The sequence below is a fragment of the Lemur catta genome, chromosome 5 (assembly GCF_020740605.2).
Source record: "Lemur catta isolate mLemCat1 chromosome 5, mLemCat1.pri, whole genome shotgun sequence".
Lineage (NCBI taxonomy): Eukaryota > Metazoa > Chordata > Mammalia > Primates > Lemuridae > Lemur > Lemur catta.
In genome coordinates, this window is record NC_059132.1 from 86475759 (window position 1) to 86499633 (window position 23875).

At 46.3% G+C, this 23875-nt stretch overlaps 1 protein-coding gene across 1 annotated transcript in view; it reads left to right on the forward strand.

The window, feature by feature from the left end:
- The window catches only part of MAML3 (mastermind like transcriptional coactivator 3), a 387259-nt gene that overhangs the window by 358408 nt on the left and 4976 nt on the right, over positions 1-23875 (forward strand). The window contains exons 3-4 of the mRNA XM_045552252.1: positions 18570-18818; positions 23188-23272. Of these exons, the coding sequence (XP_045408208.1) occupies positions 18570-18818; positions 23188-23272 (334 nt within the window). The remainder of the gene's footprint in view (positions 1-18569; positions 18819-23187; positions 23273-23875) is intronic.

Consider the following 23875-nt stretch of genomic DNA (forward strand, 5'->3'; position numbering starts at 1 on the left):
AGTCATCTCCTAGAAAATCTAAACCCAAATGTGACGATGTTACATTGAGACAGGGACATGGGAGAGAGATTTTACAAGGCATTTTGTTATTTGGCAAACCATACCTATGGATGATCACCCAGCCCACCTTCATTTAAGACTCATCTTTGCTGACTTCGCATGCCAGATCCAGAGTTAGAGCCTGAAGACTGAGGACTGATTTTCAGGTCTGAAGGTCACTAAGTTGAGACAAAGAGTGATTTTATCCCAAAAGACAACTTGCCAGGGTGTCCCAAACGGAAGTAGACATCTGCACTCCTACTATCCATCAAAGAATGCCCATTTTCAACTGATCTTGAAATCAGAAATATAAAAGCAAAACAAAAACCCATTAGAAAGGGGGAGATGGGTAGTAGTGATGAGACCTGAGGATGGGAAATGCTAAGATGAAAATGTATCACTAACTTCTGAAATTCAAAATATAGTGGTTTTAGGGAGACCATTTTTACATAAAATATACAAAGAAGTTAACTGAGCCCAAAGAAGACCTAACTACCTCTTTAAATTTATTTATTTTTTATCAGCCTCGCAAGGGTAGACGTCTTCATTGGGGTCAGACAGCGTGAACAATGGAGGAGTGAATTCCAGTGTGTTGCGTTTCATCACGTGGCACAATATGGTTTAGATACTGCTCAATCAGAAACTCTCAAAGAGGATTTAAGGCTTAGTATCTCTGAGGAACAAAGAGGAGAAAGCCAAAAACTGTACCAGAGGCCATTTCTAGAGTCCGCCTGGTTTGCACTGAGTGCAGAGGCAGCAAATGGTCGACCATCTTCAGAAGGGGGACTAGCGACCCACCGCCGAGAAGGCCTCTCCATACCTGCGATCAATTGATTTTACTGAAGCTGGAGAGTGACCCACAGGGGATGCCATGTGGTCTCTAAAGCTTCTAATGTCACCTAGGAAGGAGCTGGGGAATTGTTACCCTCGCTTCTCCCTCCTACATAGCTATGGGAGGCGCCCCGGGGATCTTAACCCTCCCTCTCCCTTCACTTAGCGTGGAAATACCATGTGGGCCATGAGCTACCTTAGCTTGGGGGACTGGGATTCTTGCAGATGAATTCCAAAGCATTCTGCCATTCAGAGTTTCTTGTGTTTTTTCACGGCTGTGTTTGGCATCCTATTGGCACTTCAGGGTACAATCAAATTCACTGTCACTCTAGTGACATGAATAATCCATCCATATTAATGAAATGATAGCAGTTCCTTGCCATCTCTTTTCTTACTCTTAAGCTGATTTCAACTAACATGAATTCCACTTTTGGTGGGGTAGCGTGGAGGGGGGTGTGGATTTTCCTTATTCACCTCCTCTTTGGGGGAGGAGGAACAAAGAGATAATGGAATGACGGTGACGCAGAATAACTGTAAAATAATTACTGCATTGCTCAAAACTCTGTATTATTCATCCGTGTAGTGAGAGCTCCTGTTTGGTACCACACTTGAGTGGCAACCTCACCAATTAGCACTGCCGCCGCGGGTCTGTGCGTTGCATGTGAAAACAGAATTTGTCCAGAAGTGCTCATGCAAATTGTGCGACACAAATGTGGCCTCCATGTCAAGTCCGCTCACGTGTTCTGACAGACTCATGTCTTTCCAGATTTCTCTGATCGGCGCCCCCACCCCCTTGACAGTTACCAGAGCTCACAAGCCATAGGAAGTAGTTCCTGTTGCCATGAGTACTATGTCTGCGGTGAGGTTTATGAGCTGTTCCTCGGGCTGGGTTTTTGCCTCAGAAAACAACAATGCAGAGAAAACTGAAAAGCTAAAGCATTGGGTCAGATATGAACTCTGCCGTAATTTTCTAAAATCAGGGTCTATCTTTATTCAGTCTGTATAATGATATAGAAACTATACATTTAGAAACCATTCTTTGTCTTTTCCCAGTTTAAAGAAATTACTAATCTTCCCTGAGGAAGCAAATACTTGTTCTATTTGAGCTCTGTTTAGAACTAGTGGGTTGTTTTTTGTTGGTAGTTTGGGAGGCCCGGATAGAAGGGTGGAGGTGCCTTCTGGAACTTTCAGGACAGCCAGAATCATGCCCACACTCTGTTTACCAAAGATGCAGGATGAAAAATGGTGTATGCACAAAGAGAGGCCCCCAAGAGAGGCTCTCTCAGGAGAACAGCGAAACAAAGCCAGGCTGGCTTTGCAGGCCAGGCTGGGCCCCTCCTTCACTTTCCCTGCCTTTCCACATTCCAAAACCTCAGGGGCAACTACTTGAAAATGCTCAACTTTCCAAAGCTAGTTGCATTCAGACTGAAAGAAAAAAAAAAGGAATTTCATCCCAATAGCGCCCTGGTTCCTTACCCCAGAAGCACAGAGACCACCGAGAGCACAGCTTTGGGTAAGAACGTCTCGGGCGAGGCCTCATCCTGGTCTGGGGGACTGAGATGGAGGCGACCTGCTGGCAGACCCCGTGCTTCGTCTCTTCTCAGCCTGATTCTTCTCCGGCAGCATCCCATGGCCTCAGTTTCAGTCATGTCCGTTTCTGCATTTTGTTCTCGTCTCTTCCCCTTGCTGTCTGTTTTTGATGTTCAGTACCAGATCTCCTTTCTCCAGTTGGTTCTCAGCCTGCATGCCATTCCTCCCAGCTTCCAGACCCTCCTCCTGGTATTCAAGTCCTTGGTGCCATTACTTCCAGGTGTGGGCCTGTCTCTCTGGAGCCCCAGAAAGGAAAGTGATAGGCTTTGAGCCCTGGAAACCCCAACCAAGGGAGCGTCTTGTCTTATGGCCCAAGCGCCCTAGCCCTCGGTTCCCAGCACTGTCTTACTGATGAGCCCCTGGACAATGCAAACAGGCGGAGGTGCTCCTGTGGAGAGCCCGTGAGTAGCGGGAGGGTTAATGTGCCACAGGCAGCGTTCCTGTGTGTTCCTCTTCCCGTCCCCTCTTCAAAGGCCCCCCACCTCCTATGTGCATTCCTATTGCTCTTAATAAGTATCAGTAGTAAAATCATGTGTGCAAGGAATAAATATCCTACAAGATCTTTAAAAGTTCTTTCCCCCAAAATTCATTCTCTAACTAAAGGGACGCAGACGTTTAAAAGAAAAATTTCTGTCTAAAAGGGAGAAACAGTTGCCCTGTGATCTGGGCTCTCCTTCCCCCGCACCCCAAAGCCCAAGTTCCATTTCTTTTCTCAGTGGTACAAATAGTGTGGATTTGGTAGTAACTTTTAAGGGTTTAAATGGATTGTTTTTCCCACCTACGGACTTCCTTCAAATTGTCTGGAATCTTGGAAAGTCGTCCATTCTGCAGAAACGATAATTTAAGTATTGATTTCCCTGCATGTTTTGAGGGCAGGGCTTCGCTCTGGTCTCAGCCCCCTTGCTGTTCCCCAGAACAGGCTGCAACCGCTAAGGGCTGCCCAGACTCGGCTCAGAATACAGAAGCAGTGAGACGCTACTGCCGCTGGCCTTTGGCCACTAGGGAAAGTCGGGGCCCAGTGGCCCACAATTCCTGCAGATGAACCTCCACCAGAGCCGGCCTCGCCCAGGACAGCAGACGCCAGCAACCCCTCCCACCCCTACTTTCTCCGGGCTTTTTATTACCTTTACTTGATCAAAGAAAGGAAAGCAATCGGTCTCTCTTCTTCTTGTTTAATAAAAGAAAACATAATCATAGTTTGACACATTACTTTTGGTGGGTGCACAGAAAGAATATCCCATATTAGAAAGGGAGAGAGGAGGAGAAGGGGGGGAGGTGAAAGGAAAACAAATTGGCTGCCTGCGGAGGTCCAGTGTCAAACGTCTGAGGAATCTTGTTCCTTTAGACACTGTGGGAAAGACCATGGCAACAAGGGGCCCGCAGAGTGAGAGAGACAGATGGGGAGATTTGCAGCCCCTCCCTGGGATTAGAAGACAGAACAAATAGGTGCAGCAATCCATTTTCCAGAGCCCAGTGTAATTTCAGAGTGTTGTGGACCACAGTATCTGCTTCTCCTCAATGTTGTCTCAATAAGTGGTAGGAAAAATTTTCAAAGGGAAGATTTTTCATTTGTTCAGAGAAGACACTCAGCCTCCAAGATGATGATATAAAACATGTTTTTACCTGAAACCACCAACGTATCTTTAACTTCAATCATGAATTTTCAATGGCCTGACTGGTTTTGTACTGATAAACTATTTTGCTAGAAATTATTTTTACTACCATCTCTAGATTTAAAAGATTGGTGGAGTAAATGCAATATTAACCATCTTATAAAAACGTAACACACCATTTCTCCTGCAAACAAGGTTTAGCCACAAGACTAAGAGTGATTTTCTGACTTGCTAAAAAAAAAAAATCTAATTGAGAGCTTAAGCCTAGGAAATATTTAGTTATCACATTTCTTATGAAGTCTACTTGTCATTAAAACCCTTTAATTGGGCCACCATATAACTTATGCTATTCTTTGTCAGGCCTTGAAAAAAGTTAAGTGAATGAAACATTTAGCAGGAGGGAGGAAATTGGAGAAACAAGTTCAGGAAGCACAAAAATTAAAAGATTTCTTCTTTTCAAAGTAGTTTTGGTAAGCTGGTAACATGCACCTGTAGTCCCAGCTACTCCAGAGACTGAGGCAGGAGGATCATTGAGCCCAGGAAAGTTTGAGACCAACCTGGGCAACAGAGTGAGACCCCCGTCTCTTTTTTTTAAAGGAGGTTTGGTCATATTTCCAGTTACTGTTTGGCATCTTCCCTTCATCCCCAAGATGTATTATTATGGCTTTCAAAATATTCAAGGGATATACCTACTATTCCACTCCCTGTTAAAAGCCAAGTGGTATGTCTAAAATACTGTATACTAAATTCACATTTAAGTAAATTAAGTTTTGTAAAAGTAGGCAGAAAAAGAAAAACTGGAATTATTTACACCTGTTTTTTAAGCAGGGATTACTGTCTCTGCCAGATTTCTGGTAGCCACATGGGCTGAGCAGAGTGACAATGACAGAAACTAGAAATGAGTGGGAGAAGGTGGGACCCCAAACCAGACTCCAGACATTTGCATATAGTAAAGAAGAATTCTTGCTAGAATATACCTTGTGGGTACATTGATTCTCCGCCCTTCAGGTCCCACAGTCAGGGGCTGAGGGTGGGCTGGCTTCTCCCCACCTCCTGGCCGATTACCCCCTGGCTGCCTCCCAGCCCTTCCTGCCTACTTTTCTCCTGATCCAGCCCCATTCTAATCTGTGCTTTCCTGACACCAGCTTAATCTTCTTAAAGTAATGCATTTAGCATTTTATTCCCTTTAAGAGGCTGTTCTGGCTCCCTGTTGTCCGCCGTCTCTGTGGTCAGTCCGCCCTGGAAGCTTTTCTCTCGCACACCGCAGCAAACACTCAATTTTGGGCGGCCACCTTCCCTCTTGCAGGTGGCTGCTCCTTCCTTCCTTCTCCTTCTCCTCTCACCCAACTCCAAATCTGCACTTCCATCAAGGCTCCCGGTAAAGTCCCCCTTATCCGTGAAGTTCTTCCCAAGGGGGAACCGGAGAATCTTAGGGCTGGTAGGAGCCTTAAAGATCACCTGGGCTGCCTTCCTCATTTCATAAAGAACGCGGAAGCTCAGAAACGTTCAGTGACCTGCCCAGGTAAAATGATGCCTAGAATTCATGTGCCCTGTGCCCCCCATTTGAGCCTCTTTCTGCTGTGCTGGCCCACCGCTCTGACCATCCCAGGTCCGGCCAGGCCAGCCCTGTGGAATTCTAATGGAACCCGAGCACATGTCACACGGCTTCCCCTTGACCGGCCTGTGTCATCCTCGGGGGCAGCACTGTGAAGGTGCACCTTGTCTCTGCACTTGGATTTCCGTCTCCCTACAGGGACAGGGACCCTGACTGCACTGTCCTGAGAGTCCACCTCAGCCCCTGCCATCGTGCTGGGTTGCTGGTGGCCCACACAGCTCCTTGAGCAATGAGAACTTCTTAAAAAGTGGCATGCCTGTCTGAATTGGGAGAAAACACTAATGATGAAGTATGCATTCCATACGGAACGTTCTAGTGCTCGGATTTCGGGGGGAGGTGTTGTGGCATATGCTTGTTTTCTGAGTGATATATGCATTTCACCTATGAAGTGACAGTACCTCATTCCACATAAAATCCAAAGTAAAGCTGTAAACACAATCCGTACCCAGGGGTTTTGTAACGTATTGAACAAACCAGTTGTTTACTTATTTGTTTTGGTTGTTTGTTTTAGCTGTAAGTATTCTCTAAGAAAAATCAACTCTAAGATCTGGAAACAGAAACTGAAATTGCCATTCAGGGTATTCAGTGCTGTACAGCTTCAAGTGAAAAGCCCAAGGCTCCATGTTCTCAAGCCAGATGCCTGGACTTCTATTAGGTTAGCTGCCTCGGCAATGTGTTTACTGACCAGCCTTCCTCATCCGAGGCCCCTAGCAGAAAGTGAATCACAGTATTCCAAACCTCTCTAAGGTTTCTGCCCAGGGTGTGTGTGCATCTGACTGCAGAATATATTTGGGCTCTGTCCCCAAGAAATCCATGGGAGCTACTGAGAGTGATCTGCTATAGCCATGGGGGATTTTTCCATGGGGACAGTGGCAGGACTCTGTTGTGGTCATCGGGATGGCTCCTCCACACTGTGAGACAGCTCTCAGCACCCTACACGTGGCTGTTCACTCCCTGAGGATTTACTTTTACTTACTAACGGGTACTAACCCTTCTTTCCTTGGAAATTTTCTATGACTCCATCAAAAAAAGGAATAAAGATTGGCCTTGTCAGCTTTTTTCACATGCTTGTAAATATGAATTAAGAGGTACTTCTATAGAAAGTAACCTTGGATAAAACTTAGCCCTGAGAACCTAAGGTAAAGAAAGACAGACAGGAGTCCCCCTCTCGTTGGCTTTTCCTGCATGTTGCATAATGGGGATCGCAGACAGATTTAAGGTTCAGTTTAGAGGTCTGTTGCTCCCCACTCTCACCTCTCCCCCACTCCTTAGTAAGTTTGCAGCCTTTTATATTTAATCTCAGTTTTCAGAAGAGGCTTGGTTGACTTGGGAAGGGTTTAATAATTGCTAATTGAGAAATTATCTAAAGATGGCAGAGAGGATGAGGGAAAAAGAAACACAAGGGAGAAGTAAAGTGATTAGTTGGGCCAAGGCAAAAGAAACTTAAGTGGGCTGAATGCTATGGGTCATGCCTGTAATCTCAGCACTCTGGGAGGCTGAGGTGGAAAGATAACTTGAGCCCAGGAGTTCGAGGTTACAGTGAGCTATGATTGTGTCACTGCACTCCAGCCTGGGCGACAGAGTGAGACTGTGTCTCTAAGAACAAGAAACTAAGTGCGTGCACTAGAGAAATGGTCAAAAGAGAAGGAAAACCAGAAACGTGATCCTTAGTACCGGGGAAGCTTTTTCAGGTTGATGAATCTCCTGAATAGCAGGTTAGATGTCCCTGTCCTACTCCAGCATTCACCAGCCTGCTTCTCCTGGGCTGATTTTAACCACCTATGAGCAGTCGCCTTTGAGAGAAGCGGTAGTGGGTGCAGAAGCTGTTAAAGGAGGCATGTGGCTTTAGGTGGAGACGTGTGTGTGTGAATCCTGCATTTGCTGTGAAGGAGCCCCTGGATCCAGGAAGCAGAGCAGAAAGGGCATAAGTCAGTTTGCTAGAGGAAAAAGTAGCCCAAGAAACTTCTGGGGAAAGGGGAAGGGCATGGCAGCGGCATTTGAGGTGATATCATGGTAAGAAGGTCAGACTTGGCTTTCACTTCCGGTAAAAAGGAACGGAAAACTGGTGATACATCCCAGATGCTTAAGCAAAAATATTTATGCTTTTAGAGGGGATAAGCAGCCAAAGATACTTGGCATATAACCCCCATCTTAGAAGGCCTATATTGTTATTGTCAACAAGAGTGGATTTATTCCTCACTGAAACGAAAGTTTCACATACATTTCTCCTTCATTCTAGGATCTAGTTCCATATTTAGCTACAAAATTAATTTTTATCTGAAGCAAAAGGTGGTCATTTGTGAACAGGGATATTTCCCTTCATATGTCTGAGGAACTGATCTGATCATTAAGAAAAAACAAAATATGAGCTGAAAATATAGGCCCACCTAAAGTTCCTAATTTCCATCATCAATAATGATAACGAGAGCAAACATTTATGAGCACCTACTCTATGCCAAGCACTGTTGAATCATGCTACCCGAGAGAAGTTCTGATAAAAATGAGTGAAGACCAGGTGCCGTGGCCCACACCTATAATCCTAGCGCACTGGGTGGCCTAGGTGGGAAGATTGCTTGAACTCAGGAGTTCCAAACCAGCCTGACCAAGAGCAAGACCCCATCTCTACTAAAAATAGGAAAATTAGCCAGGCATGGTGGTGCGCACCTATAGTCCCAACCTCTCAGAAGACTGAGGCAGGAGGATTGCTTGAGCCCAGGAGTTGAAGGTTGCAGTGAGCTGCAATGACGCCACTGCGCTCTAGCCCAGGTGACAGAGTGGGACTCTACCTAAAAAAAAAAAAAGTGGAAATTTTAAGATGTGTAGAGAGGATGATCTCTAATTGTTTCCAGATTCCTCTGTGCAGGTTACTATGGTGTGTATGGTGTGGAGTCAGGAGCTGTATTTGCTATAACAAAAGTGGAACTGAGGAAACTCTTTGAGGTCTGTATTTCTTCTAAAACTACCTTTATCCCAGTTTGTCCCCAAGTCTTCTCGAGGTTAAGAAAAGACCTGGGTCACTTCTATGTTTTGAAGTCACCGGTAGATTTGCAAAATGAAGAAATGCCAATAAGGTTAAAAACAAAAAGCAGTGTTTTTATTTTTTAAAATGCAGTGTAGAGTAAGTATACTATTTACAAGATAAACATAGGCCATATAAGGAATATTAATTGATAATGGACTTAGAACAGTCTAATAACAGGGCGCAATTTAAAGCTGTAAAATAGATGCTATCTTTCAATCCTGCTATCAAGGGTTTCTCAGCGGCTCTATGTAAAACCTTATAGGAAGAATATATCAAAAATCTAAACTCACAGGTCATTGTAGATGTAAGACCCAGGGTCACTTGGCCTTAGGTCCCGACTCACATCCCTACCAGGTGTGAGCCCCCTCCTAGATTTGTATCCTGGAAGAAACTAGTTTTCAGCCACAATTTCTAAATATGTAAAGTACCAATCCCAGATTTCTAAATGTTGCTGTTTTTCTTTCTGCTTCCTATGTCCTCCCCTGAGTCCTAGTCTGAGTCCTAGCCCCTTCAGACCCCACCACGGCAGCTGGGCAGGCTTCTGCTCGTGGGAATGTGGCGAGGGCAGCCCTCTTCTGGGAGCCTCCGCAGCACGTGGTTGGACCTGGTTTGCCCACAGACAGGTTCAGTGGTCAGAAATCCAGCAGAACAGCCTCTGCAGGGCGGGAAGAGCAGGAGGACACAGGACAGGCAGCTTCCTAGAAGAGGCACTTCTCAGGCAGTCCACGCTGGTCTCCCTCAGCCACCGTCCCAAGGCCACGGAGGGTCTGGAGACGCTGGAGGAAGTGCTGAGCCTTCACTGTGTAGCATGCCCTGAGCACCCAGCTTTCCTTCCCTTCCTCCTGTCCTGTAGTGTTTGCTGCAGAGAGCTCCATTTGGCAGCGCCGTGGTGCTCTTGTCTATTAATGGAAACATTGGCCTGTCTCCCAGTATAACACAAGATAGGCCTATGCATCAGTTATGCAATCTTTGCTTTGATGACTTCATCAGAAAGGGTGGGAGCAATGAGAGAAAGGTTCAGGTTGGGGGAAACAGTAGCTCAGGAGAAAAAAAAAAAATCTTCCTAGAAGCTGAAGAGAGCTGAGACTGCTCCTCCTCCCTATTTTTAAATCAAGAAAAGAAAGGTAGCAAACATATGCGTAAAAACCCTCATGGAGCAGCTGACAGACCACGTATAGTCCCTGCGTCTGTCCTGACAGCGGCCACTTGGATGCCCCTTGGATGCTCTTTGCTGTGGGGCAGGTTTCATAGCTCAGGTGTTTCGGGTTTTCTTACAGCCCCGTGGAAAAGACAACCTGTGGAGCCAAATGGCAGTTTTCACTCACCTCTCTGGTTCTTGAACTCCGGATGCCTGGCTGGTTCTGGCCGTGCCCTAGGGGTGGTTTCAGGCCAAGAACGGAGAAAAGCCACAGAGAGCAGGGTGGTGCCACAAGGGGCAGGCTTGTCCAGGTGGATCAAAGGATTCTTGGAAGATGGTCAGTGCCTTGCGGAGCCTTCTCTGGAGTCGGGAGCTCTTTGTTGAAGCAATGGAAAGCCGGCCTGGTTCCCGAACCTTAGCCAGACCCAATTGTTCATGCCACGTCCAGGTCCTGAAAGGGGAGCTGCCTTTTAGGCATGTCTGTTGCCCCCTCCGGAGCGTAAGGAGGGCTCGGGGAGAAATAGTCCAGGTCCCAGACATAACCAGCGCCCTTCTTGAACTCTGCACTTCATTCCATGTCAGTTCAGATGTATTCTTAATGAGTTTTAAAAAAATAATATTTATTAAAGGTAATATATGTTCATGATAGAAATTTGAAAGAGTATAAAAATAAAAATCACTTGTAATCCTTATTTATAAAAGACTATTTGGTGACTATTGTAGAGACTGCTTTCCTCCCCCCCTTAACTATATATTCTAAGCTTCTTTCTATGTGATTAGATAGTCTGAGAAGGCATGACTTTGACTGGCTACCTAGTATTCATGGTATGGATGTACCATAATTTATTTAATCAAGCTCCTATTGTTGCACACTAATGAACTTTTAACCAATTTAGAGTTGCTTTGGTGGTAGAATTAATCACAAGAATGGGATCAACAGGACTCTACAATTTACATCAAAGGCGGAGGAAAAGCATAACTCTCCAAGTTATGTTTCTACTGGAGGGACCTATGGTAACTATGTTCAAAGGGCTGATAAGGAAAAATGGTATTTTTGTTGTTTTTACCCCCAAGCATGTCCTTGAAAGCTGACCTTCCTGTGGCTGGTGGCACTCTCACATTTTGCACTGGACTGCCAACTTTTTAACCCTTTCTTTAATATTCAGCAGATGATCTGCTCAGCAGCTTGAAAGAGCAATCCCATTAAAGCCATCTTTTTTGTCCTCTCCAGTCATACCTGATACTGGCTTAGGCTAGAATTCATCACAAACAATTGCCCGTTAAGTTCAGCAAATATTTATTTTGTTGCAACTGTGGACCCAGCTCTGTGCTGGGTGCTGGGAAGACTCATAGTCGGGATCCCCAAGGAGCTAAAGACCTTGCCAGGAATGACACCATAAGGATATCATCCTGCCAGAAAATTATAACTTGTAAGCATTTGGAAAGTTAGAACTTTCTAACTCTCCCATGTTACTTAGTAAGAGTCTATAGGGCGTACAATCATGTATATATCATGAGCATGGAAAATATGTTACTGCATATGGGGAAAAAAGCTGGGAGGAAATGAAAAACACATCAAAATATTAACAGTGGTTATCTTTGAGTGTTAAAAATGAGTGTTGCCTTTTTTTGACTTTTGACTTTTTTTTCTTTCTATACTTTTCTGCATTGTTTTCCCAATTTTCCCCAGCAGTTGGGAGGCAAGAGGAAGAATCAGCAAAATGTGTATTTTTTAAGATAGTTGGTTTATCAAATGTCTGGGTAGCGACTCCATTCTGCTCTTGAAAACCCAGATAGAAAACCAAGTTTAAAGTATCAGTCCCCATTGTTCTAGGAGCTAAGCTAGAACTAGCTTAGCCTCCCTGTTGAGGGTGCCCAGGGTGATCAAAAGAGTATAGCAATAATTTTAAGAACCGTAAGTTGTTTGTTATGTGGTCAGGGGGTGCCAGTCACCTGGCCCATGGTGGAGCCTAGTTTCTACCCAGGCCTGTGGGGTTCCCCCAGTGGAAACTCCTTTTTAAAGGTCTCATAAGAACTTTGCACAAGAACCCATCTATAGCTTTAGCACTAGGTTCCTGTGGTTTCCGTGATAAGCTTCCTCAATTGATAAACTCTGCCTCAAACTCAATCATCTTAGGGACACAACCATCACACTTCACAAAACAAACCATTTAATCCAACCTTCTTCAGTAATCTGCTGAGACAGAGGAATTGAGATGGGGTGGGCCATTGTGGAGCTGTGCTATGAATTTATTATAAGCACCTCTTCAAACTTTCTAACAGTGAAAAACTGTGCTGGAAAAAGAAAGTCTGTAAAAGAAGCCACTCTCCTGAAACCAAATTTCTACCCTGACACTTGATCAACCTCAAAGAGAATTCTAAGGTTTTATTTCATTTTGTTTCTTCCTTCCACTTATGGTTGAATGGTCTAATCTTATGCCCTTTCTTTAAATGTCAAAGTTGATACCGCAGAGGCATCCCAATTTTGGGTATCAGCCAACATATAAAAAATGATGTATATTTTTGTGCTCTTTCAGTTTCATCCTTTGATCCCAATAGAGTTTCTACCTTTTTATTCTATCTCCCTGCCCCCTTCCCATTTCTTTTTATTCCCGTGTCCTCCTGGGTGGTCTGCTCAATTTAGACCAGAGGCATGTTATGGTCAGTGGAAAAGTCAGAATCCCAAAGACACCACCACCAGCTGTGGGACATCACATAAGTTACTTAACCTCTCAGAGACTTGGGTTTTTTTCAATCAACAAAATGAGTTTAAGAATACAGGTGAAAGCACCTAGCAGAGAGTTTTGCCTATAGTGGGTGTCCCATAAGTGTTACTTGTCTTCTTCCATTGTTACCATCTGTTCTCCATATTTGAAGAAGCCTTTCCAACCAGAGGAGACTTTCCTTAAATCATGGCTTTCCGTAGTTCTACCTTACTATCACATGAGGGAAGTCCAGTGATGTCTGATGCTCCCTTAGCAAGGGAGTGAAATGGGATGCACCTCTCCTCTGTGTTGTCTGCTCTTCAGCCTCCACAGTTGCAACTCCTGTCTGTCCTGGAAGCAGCAAGGCCATGGGCTTCTTTTCAGAATTCTTGGGTTTGCATTGCAAACATCACTGACTGGCCTGAACAACTTTCTGAAAAATTTGAGAGTTTTGTTCCAAATGCAGAACTTGCAATCGATACTTAAGCAACTCAGCACTCTGACTTGATTTTGAAAGTGCAGGTTTGACTCTAATCAGGGCACAGGTTGTAGTCAGTTCCCATTAGCCAGGATTATTTGCCCCAGTGATTCTCAAACTATGGGGCATTGTAATCACCTAGAGAGCTTGTTAAAACAGCCTCAGAGCTGCTGATTCCATAGACCTGGGGTGGAGCCTGGGAATTTGCATTTCTAATAAACTCCCAGGTGATGCTAATGCTTCTGATCCTGGAACCACACTTTGAGAAGCCCTGATTTAGTCCATTATTGTTCCCAAATTGCCCATACTGGAGATGGGGAAAGTTGTAGAATCTTCTTAGCCATTTCTTTTCTATCACACTTCATTAACTATGTCATCTCCAAAATTTCCATTGTCAAGAAGGCGTCTTATGGATGTGATTTTCATTTCAGGGGGCGGGGGCTGAGCTGGAGAGGTCAAAAGGCTTGCCTGAGCCTCGGGGAGTCACAGCCAGGCGCCTCCGTTCAGCCCCCACCGTGGGTGTTAGATTGGCCCTCGGTGCTCACTGACATGAAACTGCTGAACTCTTGCCCGGCAGGTGTGATGTTAGCTTTCACCTTTGCTAGACTTCCGCCTTCTGAAACTTAAAACTTGAGTAGTACCTTTTGCAGGAGAAAGCCTCCGGATACCTGTCATAGATTGGACGTTAGAAGCCTTTTGATATATGGAATTTAGTGGAAATTGCGTTTGGGCTAAAGAGTCATTTAATTTTTTAAATATGACTTGACCCAGAGTTCAGCATGTGTGTGTGTGAAAAGCACAGATCTGTTTTCTGGGGCATGATTTATTGATAAACACCGATTTATCTTTGATCTACCACCCACCACCCTCGTCGCCGTCCCCACGCCCTCTCTGGCCACCGGCACACCGCGGGCGGCGGGGCTGGGAAACGCGCCCGCCGAGCGCGCCGCAGCCCCCGGGCTCCCGAGCCGCGCTCGGGCCGAGGGCCTCCAGGGCCCCGGGGGTTCGCTCGAGCCCCGCCGCGTCGGCCTCTTTGTTGGGGCCGCCCGCGCGGAGAGGCCCTCGGGCCTGCGGAGCGCGCGGGGCCCACTCCTGACTGCTTAGTCGCAGCCCCTAAGGGCTTGTAAGCGAGTAGGCTCGAGTCGAGAGGCCAAAGTAGGCCCCAGGGGACTTTTTAACTAAAACCCTAAATTTCATTTGGGCGGCTCGTAGGCCAGGCGATCGCAGAGCCCCCGAGCCGGGGCGGCGGTGCCGGGCGGACCCGAGGCTCGCCCCTCCCCGGCCCTCCCCGCGCCGGCTTTGTGCAGCCCGCGGGTCGGGGAGCCGCGTCCCTCGGACGGGCAGCCCCCAGGGCCGGTGCGCGCCGCCCTCCCGCCCCTCTGCGGTCGCCACTGTCCCCCGCCCCCCGCTCCCGGCCCTTCCGTTTCCTTCCACGTCCTCCTCCCGCGCCCTCCCCCACCTGGAATCGCCCTGCCCTCGGGCCGGGAGCAAAGTCGGTAATAGGAAACCAGTTCGGTGTCAGGCGGAGAGAGGGGGGCGATAACCCCAGAGATACACGGCGATGGAGAGGGAACTCGTTTTGTGTAAAGAGGGCCTCGAGTCACCAGGGAATTCCTGGATTGTCTCAGGCTGTCGTGTGTGATGTCCATCGCGCCGTGCGAACACCATCTGCTCGGCATTATGCTCTCAGTTGCCAGGCTACCTGCCGCACGCGGGCACACTTGACTGCCTGGCTCCGACGCGCGGGGCGGGGGACGCGCCGGGGGAGGGACGCGGGTCCTGATTAAGCCATCTGCGAGGGGAGGGCGCGGCGGCGCGGGCGGGCTGCCGGCCCGAGCACCGGGCTGACACCGCCATCTGCTGGGGCAGAGCGAGAACAGCAGCTGCTCCCTGTCCCCCACGAGGAACGCCTGAGAAAGGCTGAAGCCCTGGGCATCCTCAAGCCAGTCGTCTGCAAAGTCCCCGTCCCCCCAGTGTCATCGCCCGCAGCAGCCTTTTGTGATTCCCCCACCCCCCCCCCACCCCAAGAAGCCTGCAGTCTTTGGTTCGCCACCAGCAACCCCAGCCCCTCTCACCCAAACACTGTGCACGTTCTTGAAAACACTTTAGAGAAATAAAGCTTCCCCACTCACAGATTTATAAATAAACAGCTGGCTGTTCTTGGGAGATATTTTTATCACAGCTGTTTCTTTGAAGTCGAAAACTGCCTCTTTGGGCGAGGTAAGGGTGTTTTTTACACCTCCCACCTCACTCTAGCCTTTAGAAAATTGCTGAAATCTTTTCCCTGGAGGGGAAGATATGTAAAATAGGTTCATTGGTTTTGATTTCTTTTTCCTCCCTTTATTTTACTGAAGAGTGAGAGGGTTTGGAGAGTAATGAAGATCTATGAAGCCAATAGGATTTTTGAGGGGAAGAGACTGTGTTAAGATTCTTGGGAGAAAGCAAGGGAGGTCGTTGGGAAGGGAGTGGAGTGGAGAACAAACCAGTAATTAAAACTAAAAATACTGCATCATTTGGCTCCAAGGCATTACATTTCACATGACGAAAGCTCAGCCTGGTTTTCTCTAATTGCACGGACGCAGTGTGTGTCCCTCTTAGAAACAAGAGTGGTGGCTTGCAATCCTGAAATTTGACAGACTATTTCTCGTTAAGCTCTCATAGACTAGAGGTTAAAAGAAGCCTTGGAATATGAAGCAGTTAGGGGCCTCAACCAGCTGAATTTGTAAGGCCAGTTACTTGGTGCAGCTTCACACTTCAGAATCCACACCTGGGGCTGGGGCTGGGGCTGTCTCTCACCCACTGTTCCATGCAGCACCCTTGTTGGGAAGTACTAAAGATGGGGAGGGAATCGTTTGGGGAAATATATAATCCTGGGAAGTAATAATCTGACTGTCCCTTTGGAATGGTTTTTTTCATACTGCGCTTTTGAAGTATTTCTTTTTGTCCCAGGAAGACAGGGGCAAAAAGTGGTTTGATGTATCATCAATCATTACCCCATTTGCCTCTCCCTTTCTTTCCCTGCTGGAGAGAAGGCTTGGAAAGCAACACCTCACTCCTTACACTTCTGGGCACACTCCCCAGCTGTGCAGGGCTAGTCACACAGGGTGAGAATATCTCAAAATACACAAAGATAAACAGGGCCAGCCCAGACCAGTCCTCTCAGAAAATCAAGCTGAAGAATACTTCATCTTCCCTTGGGTCCCATTTTCTTTCCAACTCTCTTCCTCCTTATCAAAACTGAAGAGTATCAAATAGACTGAGATACAGAGAAAAAAACTATCTGTATTTTTGCTGATTGGCTATTTATATTTCAGTACGAATTCGTTTGTTAAAGTGTTAAGTCAATCAGCCACTTGTCTCTAAAGGTGGCAAGAAACAGCTTTATCCCATTGGAAGGAAGGGCTTGGAAAACAGGTAGCAAGTATTTGGTGGGGAAAGGGAAAGACCCTGAAATATCTAGACCCCTGCAAGGGTCAGTCATAAAGTAAACTTTTTGGTAGCATAAAGGTTCCTGGCATTTTTAAGCTCTTTTTATTAACATCAAAAATATTTCAGGTGGAGTGTGGTGGTTCACACCTGTACTCTTAGCACTTTGGGAGGCTAAGACGGGAGGACTGCTTGAGGCCAGGAGTTTGAGGTTGCAGTGAGCTATGATCATGCCTAGTACACTCCAGCCTGGGCAACAGAGTGAGACGCTGCCTCAAAAAAAAAAATCCATAGCTTTCCATCTAATAATTGTCCATTTACAGAGAAAATACAAAGACAAAAACTTTTATTAACTTGAACTACAGCACTTACATATAAAAAATAGAACACAGTGCATTTATGAGAGACACGCTATATATTTAGTCTACAGGTAATTCTCAGGTGCACACTTGGCACCACAAACCCACAGTCTGGGAAAGGCCTGAGCCTGGTGGAAAGAGTTCTGAATTTAGGATCAAAATTAGCGTTCTCATCCTGTGGGTTATGGGTCTTCCATTTACTAGCTGTATGACCTGGGCTAATGCACCAACTAACCAGCACTTCTTTAGTTCTTTTTTGTTTCTGGGGTGAGACCAGTAGTGTTTTGTTTGGGGTTGTTTGTTTGTTTTGCTTATTTTGTTTTGTTTGGGTAGATAAAGGGAGGGAAGAAGAGCAACTGAAGATGCAGTTCAGGTAACTCCTAGGAGCATGAGTGGTTCGACACCAGACGATAGAGGGAAGGGAGGGCTTTGTAGGGACTCAAAGCCAGGACTGTCTCTCTAGGAGAAACAGAAACTTCAACTAGATGCTTTGAGAGGAAACTGCCAGCATGTTTGACAATGTCTATATTGAAAAGGTAGCAAAGCAAAAGAGAAGATAAAGATTAAAATCCAGTTTGGATAAAAAGAATTTTAAATAATTATAGTTATTCACATTCAACTCTTATTTAGATCTCATAATAGTGACTCACAAAATGACTATGTATGTCCTTATATGTGTGCCCATTTAATTGATGTCAACTCCTCTATGTTCAGATTAATTGCTTGAAATGTTGATGAGTTAGAAGGAATATTTCTGCAGAATGTTCAGACGATACTTGCCACTGCCAGGTGTGCTTGATAGAAAGAACAGGAACAGAGGTGTCTAGAAACTGAATCTTACCGTCACATACTGATTCTTCCCATCAGCCTTTTTTCCCTAATAGTCTACACAGTCTGGCTCTGAGCACAGTCTTCCCTTCTGAGCACATTCTCCAATAAGTTACTTGGGCTGTGTGGGATTAAGTCTTTGCCACTTTACCTCCAATTCCCTGAGGACCAGTCCCTAAAAGTTGCCATCATTTGACTGACCGACACGTAATTAATTATAGGATCAAGGGACCCAATCCAAACCCCCACATATAAATTGTCCAAGACATATGAGACTCAATTCTAGTTTTAAAGATGTTGGACGATGACCTAGCATCAGTCAGTATAAAACGTTTCCAATGTTTACCATTGACAACTGTGACCATCAGGATTTTTTAAAACACATAGAGTTCTCAAATGTTGCAATTAATTAGAATTCCATCACATATCAGATCTGTTGATTAATAAATTCCAGCAGTCTTCTCTAAATGTCTCTCTTACTTGCTAAGAAGACGTCTGTTTTGGCCAAGTAGACTGTAAGGAATAAGGATTAACAGGTAAGGTCAGGATGTCTCTCGCATTCCAGACTTAAGGTGAGCTCAGCCTGAGAGCTTGTTCCCTTTCCTTAGAGGAACACAGATGTTGGTTGACAACCCAGTCCACATCCATCCATTCGTCAGTCCCATGCAAAACAAACTGGACTTGGCCTCAGATTTCCCAGAACCATGCTGTCTTACTGTCCTATTATAGCCTCTCCAATTCTACTCAGGTTTACGGCCAGGTTTGAGGCTGTTTCTATGGAAATGTGGTATGTGCCACTGAGAAAGCCCTTGGGTGCACAAGCTGGGACCTCTGCCCCATTCCCCCTCTTCAGGGGGCTTCCCTTTAAATGGCAATGGGTCTCCATGGGGAATCACTACATGGCTCTCTCTTCTTGTCCTCCCAGGAGCAGCACCCAGTCGGGATTCCCCGGACCACAGGCCCCATGCAGTCTTCTGTGCCACCAGGCTCGGGTGGCATGGTCTCCGGAGCCAGTCCCTCGGGCCCGGGCTTCCTGGGCAGCCAGCCCCAGGCCGCCATCATGAAACAGATGCTCATGGATCAGCGGGCCCAGTTGATGGAGCAGCAGAAGCAACAGTTCCTGCGGGAGCAAAGGCAGCAACAGCAGCAACAGCAGCAGATTCTGGCCGAACAGGTAACACGCCCCTTGGCACGATTCACTCCTTCAGCCAGCATTTATTGAGCACCTGCTGTCTGCGAGGGAGTCGTGGTTCATGTCTGCCATCAAGATGCTCACAGTCTAGTACTCCCCAGGTTCACAAAAGAACCTGCAGAATCTAGACCTTACCATTCGTTAGGCTTTTTCCTGTAGTGAATTAGTTTGTTCTTAAAAAACAGGCTTCAGCCTTCAATTTGAAGATTCATTTGCGAGAGACATTTCTTTGATGCAAGCCTGACTCCTTTTCTTCTGATTTCTGGTGCAGGGGTCTGTGTAATCAGCACAGGGGGGCAGAGGGCTGTCTCACATCCTTCATAAGCCCTAATATTTCTAGGAGGAAGCAAAAAATACAATTCAGAGAACTTTGTGTCTTGCAGGAAAGTGACAGGAGGGAGAGATTGAGGAGAATTCTATAGACTTGGTCATGAACAATGGACTGGGAACAATAGCCGAACAATAGGGCCCACAGAACTACCTGGAAACCTGAACCCGGGGTCACAAAGAGGGTGCAAACTTAAGAAAATTCCCAACAGCTTTTAAAACAGCTCAGGAAAGCTGTGCATTAAAGGAAGGCCAAACACAAATACAGCTTTACCTTAGGCATCTTTGTCCACCCTTGCCATGTAATTCCTCTGGCTTTGAAAGAAAGCCTTCCCTGCGGACTGCTCCTGTAGGTTTCGATTTGTTTTGTTTTCAGAGATGCCCACGCCTGATTTAGTATTATCCCGGGGAAAGGCCTGAGGCTGTCCACAAGAGATCCCCAGACAGCTCCTGTGGGGTCTGCAAGGGAACCTCGCACAGCAGCCTCTCTGCACGGGAGGTATGAGGTTGTCATATAAGGCTCAAAGCCCAGCATAGCTCTGCATCGCCGTTATTCTAATAGGATCATAATTTTGGAAATTTACCAAGCATCCGCCGCCACATGGACATAAGATACTGTGTAGGACACAGGCACGTGGAGGTCCCTGCTAACCAAGAACAGCAGTTCAGAGTGACACTAGTCATCCCCCAAAGAGAAAAATGGTACTGTTGAGCACAATTCGCTTATGTTCCCTTTTTTGCTTTTGTTCCTGAACAGCTGTGTAATTATCTCCCTTTTTACCAAGGTCAGTCAGCCGCCTGGCAGCTATTGTACAAACAAACCTCTATCCCTCTCACCTGCAAAAGGTGTGCGACAAGGAATCATGCTAATCTCTCTGAGGCAGTGATAAATGGAGCTGCCTCGGGCAGCTGGGCTCTGTAAATCATCTCCTCAGCCAAGCCCCAGGAAATTTCGGGTGTGCCTGATATTTCTGAGTGATGAGTTTTGATATGTGTGCTATGACCAAGGCACAAAGTGAAGTCAGGGGAATCCCGCTGTGCCGGCCCGGGGTGTTCCCACGGGGCAAGGCGAGCCCCACCCTGGGGAGCCAGGAGGGAGGTGGAGGAGTGTGAGACCAGAAGTGTCAAAATGATGGCCAGGGGCAGGTGAGAGATTGGGTGAGACCCCCTCAACCCAGGACTCCAAGAGATCCAGGCTCCTTGGAAGAGGTGGGGGCAACAGGAAGCTATGACCTGAGTATAATCTCTTAGCAATTGTGTGTACTAAGAGATCGTGAGGGTCCAGGGTAAGATCACTTTTCTCAGGGACAGAATTTGTCCATTCTTTTGCTTGTGATGTGATTTTGGAAAAATCACTCACTGTCCCTCTTCATCTGCAAGGTTAAGTTTTAACAATTTCCCAGCCTTCCTCACATAGCTGTTTTAAGGATCACAGGAGGTAATGTTCGTAAAATTCTTTGGAAGCTGTACTCTCTGCACAGATGTATGTGGGGAGCTCTCACATGACCCTGGTGTCAGGGAGTGTTGTGTGGGAGCTGCAGCCAAGTCGCTGTCGCATCTTACCTGCACCTGGAGACAGTGCTTATCCGTGCGGGTTCTCCTAGGGGTCTCCAAGTGGGAAGCTCTCAGCTTTGTGTCTGGAGAGCGAATATTGCCACATCAACACCAAGGTGATGATCTTGGTCCCTGTGGCATTGAAAATGTCCTAACACTTTCAATTTTGGAAACAGCATATTGAGTTTCCTAAAAGGACATGTGAGGGAAAACAGAAGGATTGAGGATCTGTGTATCTTTGGGAACTTTAAAATCATTCTCAGTAGACTTGGAAATCAGAGCGAGCAGGTTGAAAGCAGGCGTGAATTAACATTTAGTGCCTTATTCTCAGAGTGTGGAGCATGTCACCTCTCACCCTTTCACAAAGGTTCCATGGAACTGAGAATTTTAGATCTGAAAGAAACATTCCAGATCATGAAGTCATTTTACCAATGAGGAAACTGAGGCCAGGGAGCTTATGTGATTTATCTGAGACCACAGAGCTAGAGAGAGGCAGAGACAGGATGGAACCCGGGGCTCCTGACTCCAGGCCACACCCTCAATCTAACACATGAGCTACCCCGGGGCTCATTCCTAGTTGTAAGTGGGGCAGATTGATTCTTATATAACTGGAAGTTTGCAGAGAAGCTTTTAAATGTTCAGCTTACTCTCAATAACGCCTTTATATTGCTGCCTAAAAGATTTGCATGGTTTCTTTTTTTTTTTTTTTTTTTTTTGAGACGGAGTCTCACTCTGTTGCCCGGGCTAGAGTGCTGTGGCATCAGCCTAGCTCACAGCAACTTCAAACTCCTGGGCTCAAGCAATCCTCCCGCCTCGGCCTCCCGAGTAGCTGGGACTACAGGCATGCGCCACCATGCCCGGCTAATTTTTTTCCTATATATATTTTTAGCTGTCCAAACCATTTCTTTCTATTTTTTCAGTAGAGACGGAGTCTCGTTCTTGCTCAGGCTGATCTCAAACTCCTGACCTCAAGCGATCCTCCCGCCTCGGCCTCCCAGAGTGCTAGGATTTTGCACGGTTTCTTGTCTACACTTTAATGGTCTACACAGTCAATTAATTTCAACAGCTTTCTGCAGAACTCTATGGTAGGCACCACAGGATGGGCTCAACAGAGCAGAAGCTGTTTTTATCCTTTGATTGCCAGAATGCTGGTTGGCCTTGTAAAGAGTAAAAGAAAAAAAGAAAAAGATAATTATAGAGCTGCCCAGGAACAAGCACAAGAGAAAAAAATAGAAATAAACACATGCGTTAAGAAGTGGTCAACGTGTGTTATTTTTATAATGAACACTCTAAAGAGCAGGGACCTTGTTGTGTGTTCTTTATAGCCCTTGCATATGAAAGGTGCTTAATGAATATTCAGCAGCTGCAGGAAGCAGGTTAAACGACATCCCGAAGGTCACGCAGCTACTTGACGGCAGACCTAGAACTGAAACCTCTTCCTTTGCTCTTTCCACCTCACTCTTATTTTCTTTCCCTTTGCACATGCAGCATGATAATGATAATAGCCTTCCCGGTGTATCGGTAACAAGGCTAACGGTGCAGAATCCCCGTGAGTGGGAGAAGAAAGACTAAATCGCAGGCCTCCTGGTATATGTGGAATCCCACATGGTTTCCTCAGTGCTGAATAGTTTACTTGTAGAAATGTATTTTACAGGCACTGTGGCTTCATGGGAATAACGCTGGCCTTTTTTTATGGCCTCTGAGGATCCCATCGTCCTATGCCCAAAGCATCTACTTAGGTCATTAAAAAGTAGTTGCTCGTCCCTTTGAGCTTGGTCCCCACAGTGCTAAGGAAAGCATGCAGGCTGACGTTGGAAATCCAAGTCAAAACTTCCTCCCTCCCTCGGTATGCATTCCTTGAGAGCCAGCAAGTCACAGGTCAGAAACATGCGTAGATGGTCACCAAAAGGCCAGTGCAGGAATGTTCATAGCAGCCATATTCATAACAGCCAAAAACTGGGAACACCCTAAATGGCCGTGGCTGGTAGAATGGGTAAATAAATCGTGGTATGTTCATACGACGGGATACCATTCAGCAGTGAGAAGGAACAAGCAAGTATACACACCAGTGTGGCTGCATCTCACATACAGTGCCAAGTGCAAGAAGCCAGACACAAAAGCAGCACTGCGTGAATCCTTTTCTACAAAGGACAGACACGGATCTGACCCATCTGTGTTGCTGAAGTCAGGACAGCAGTGTCCCTGGGCCAAGGGAGGGTGATGGCTGGAAGGGACCTGAGGGCTTCCTGGCCATGTTCTGTCCTGGCTGTCTGGGGTGTGTTCATTTTGTGAAAATGCATCCAACTGTATACTTAGACTTTGTGCACTTGGCTGTATGCGTGTTATTCTGTGACATAAAGTTTAATTTGGGGGGTGGTGGGACAAACCCTGCCTTCTTCAGAACTGCCAGGATATTTAACTGCTTGCTCTCTCCCCGGCTCACTCCCCGCCCCTCTTGTCCTCTTCCCAGCAGTTGCAGCAATCACATTTGCCCCGGCAGCACCTCCAGCAGCAGCGGAATCCGTACCCAGTGCAGCAGGTCAATCAGTTTCAAGGTGAGGCCAGTGCAAACCTCTTCCATGTATACCTTCTAGTTGTGAAGTGTGAGTGAGTGTGTAGCTAGGGGCATTGCCGTACATGGTGTATGTGTGTCCAGGTAATACTCAAAGTATTTAACAACTGGTGGGAAGAGAGTCCCAATCAATCAGAATGTGTTCCTGGAGGGCTCCTATTGTGCCAGACATTAACCTTTGGGTCACTGAGAGGTCCTAGTGGGGCCAGGGAGGGGTCAGGGTAGCTGTTCTTTACCAAAGGTACAGAGTATTTCAGTAGTTTAACAACCAGTAAGGACATACAGTGTCTTGGCCCACTGTCAGCCTTGTTTATGTTTAGATCGTCATCTTAGTGACCACAGGGGCAAAAATCTTATACCACATCCTTCTTATGTTTTTTGGGGTCCATCCAATCCATCTCTGAGTCAGCAATATTTTCCCCTTAAATTTCTTGATAAACACCTCAATAACCCATTTCACCACAGTTGATCTGATTGACCATGCAGTCGATCAAATTTAGTCGTTATGGTCACAAAACTTCATAACCAGATTACAAGTTTAAGGATATCCTATCATCCTGTGTTTTTTGATTTAAAAAAAAAAACA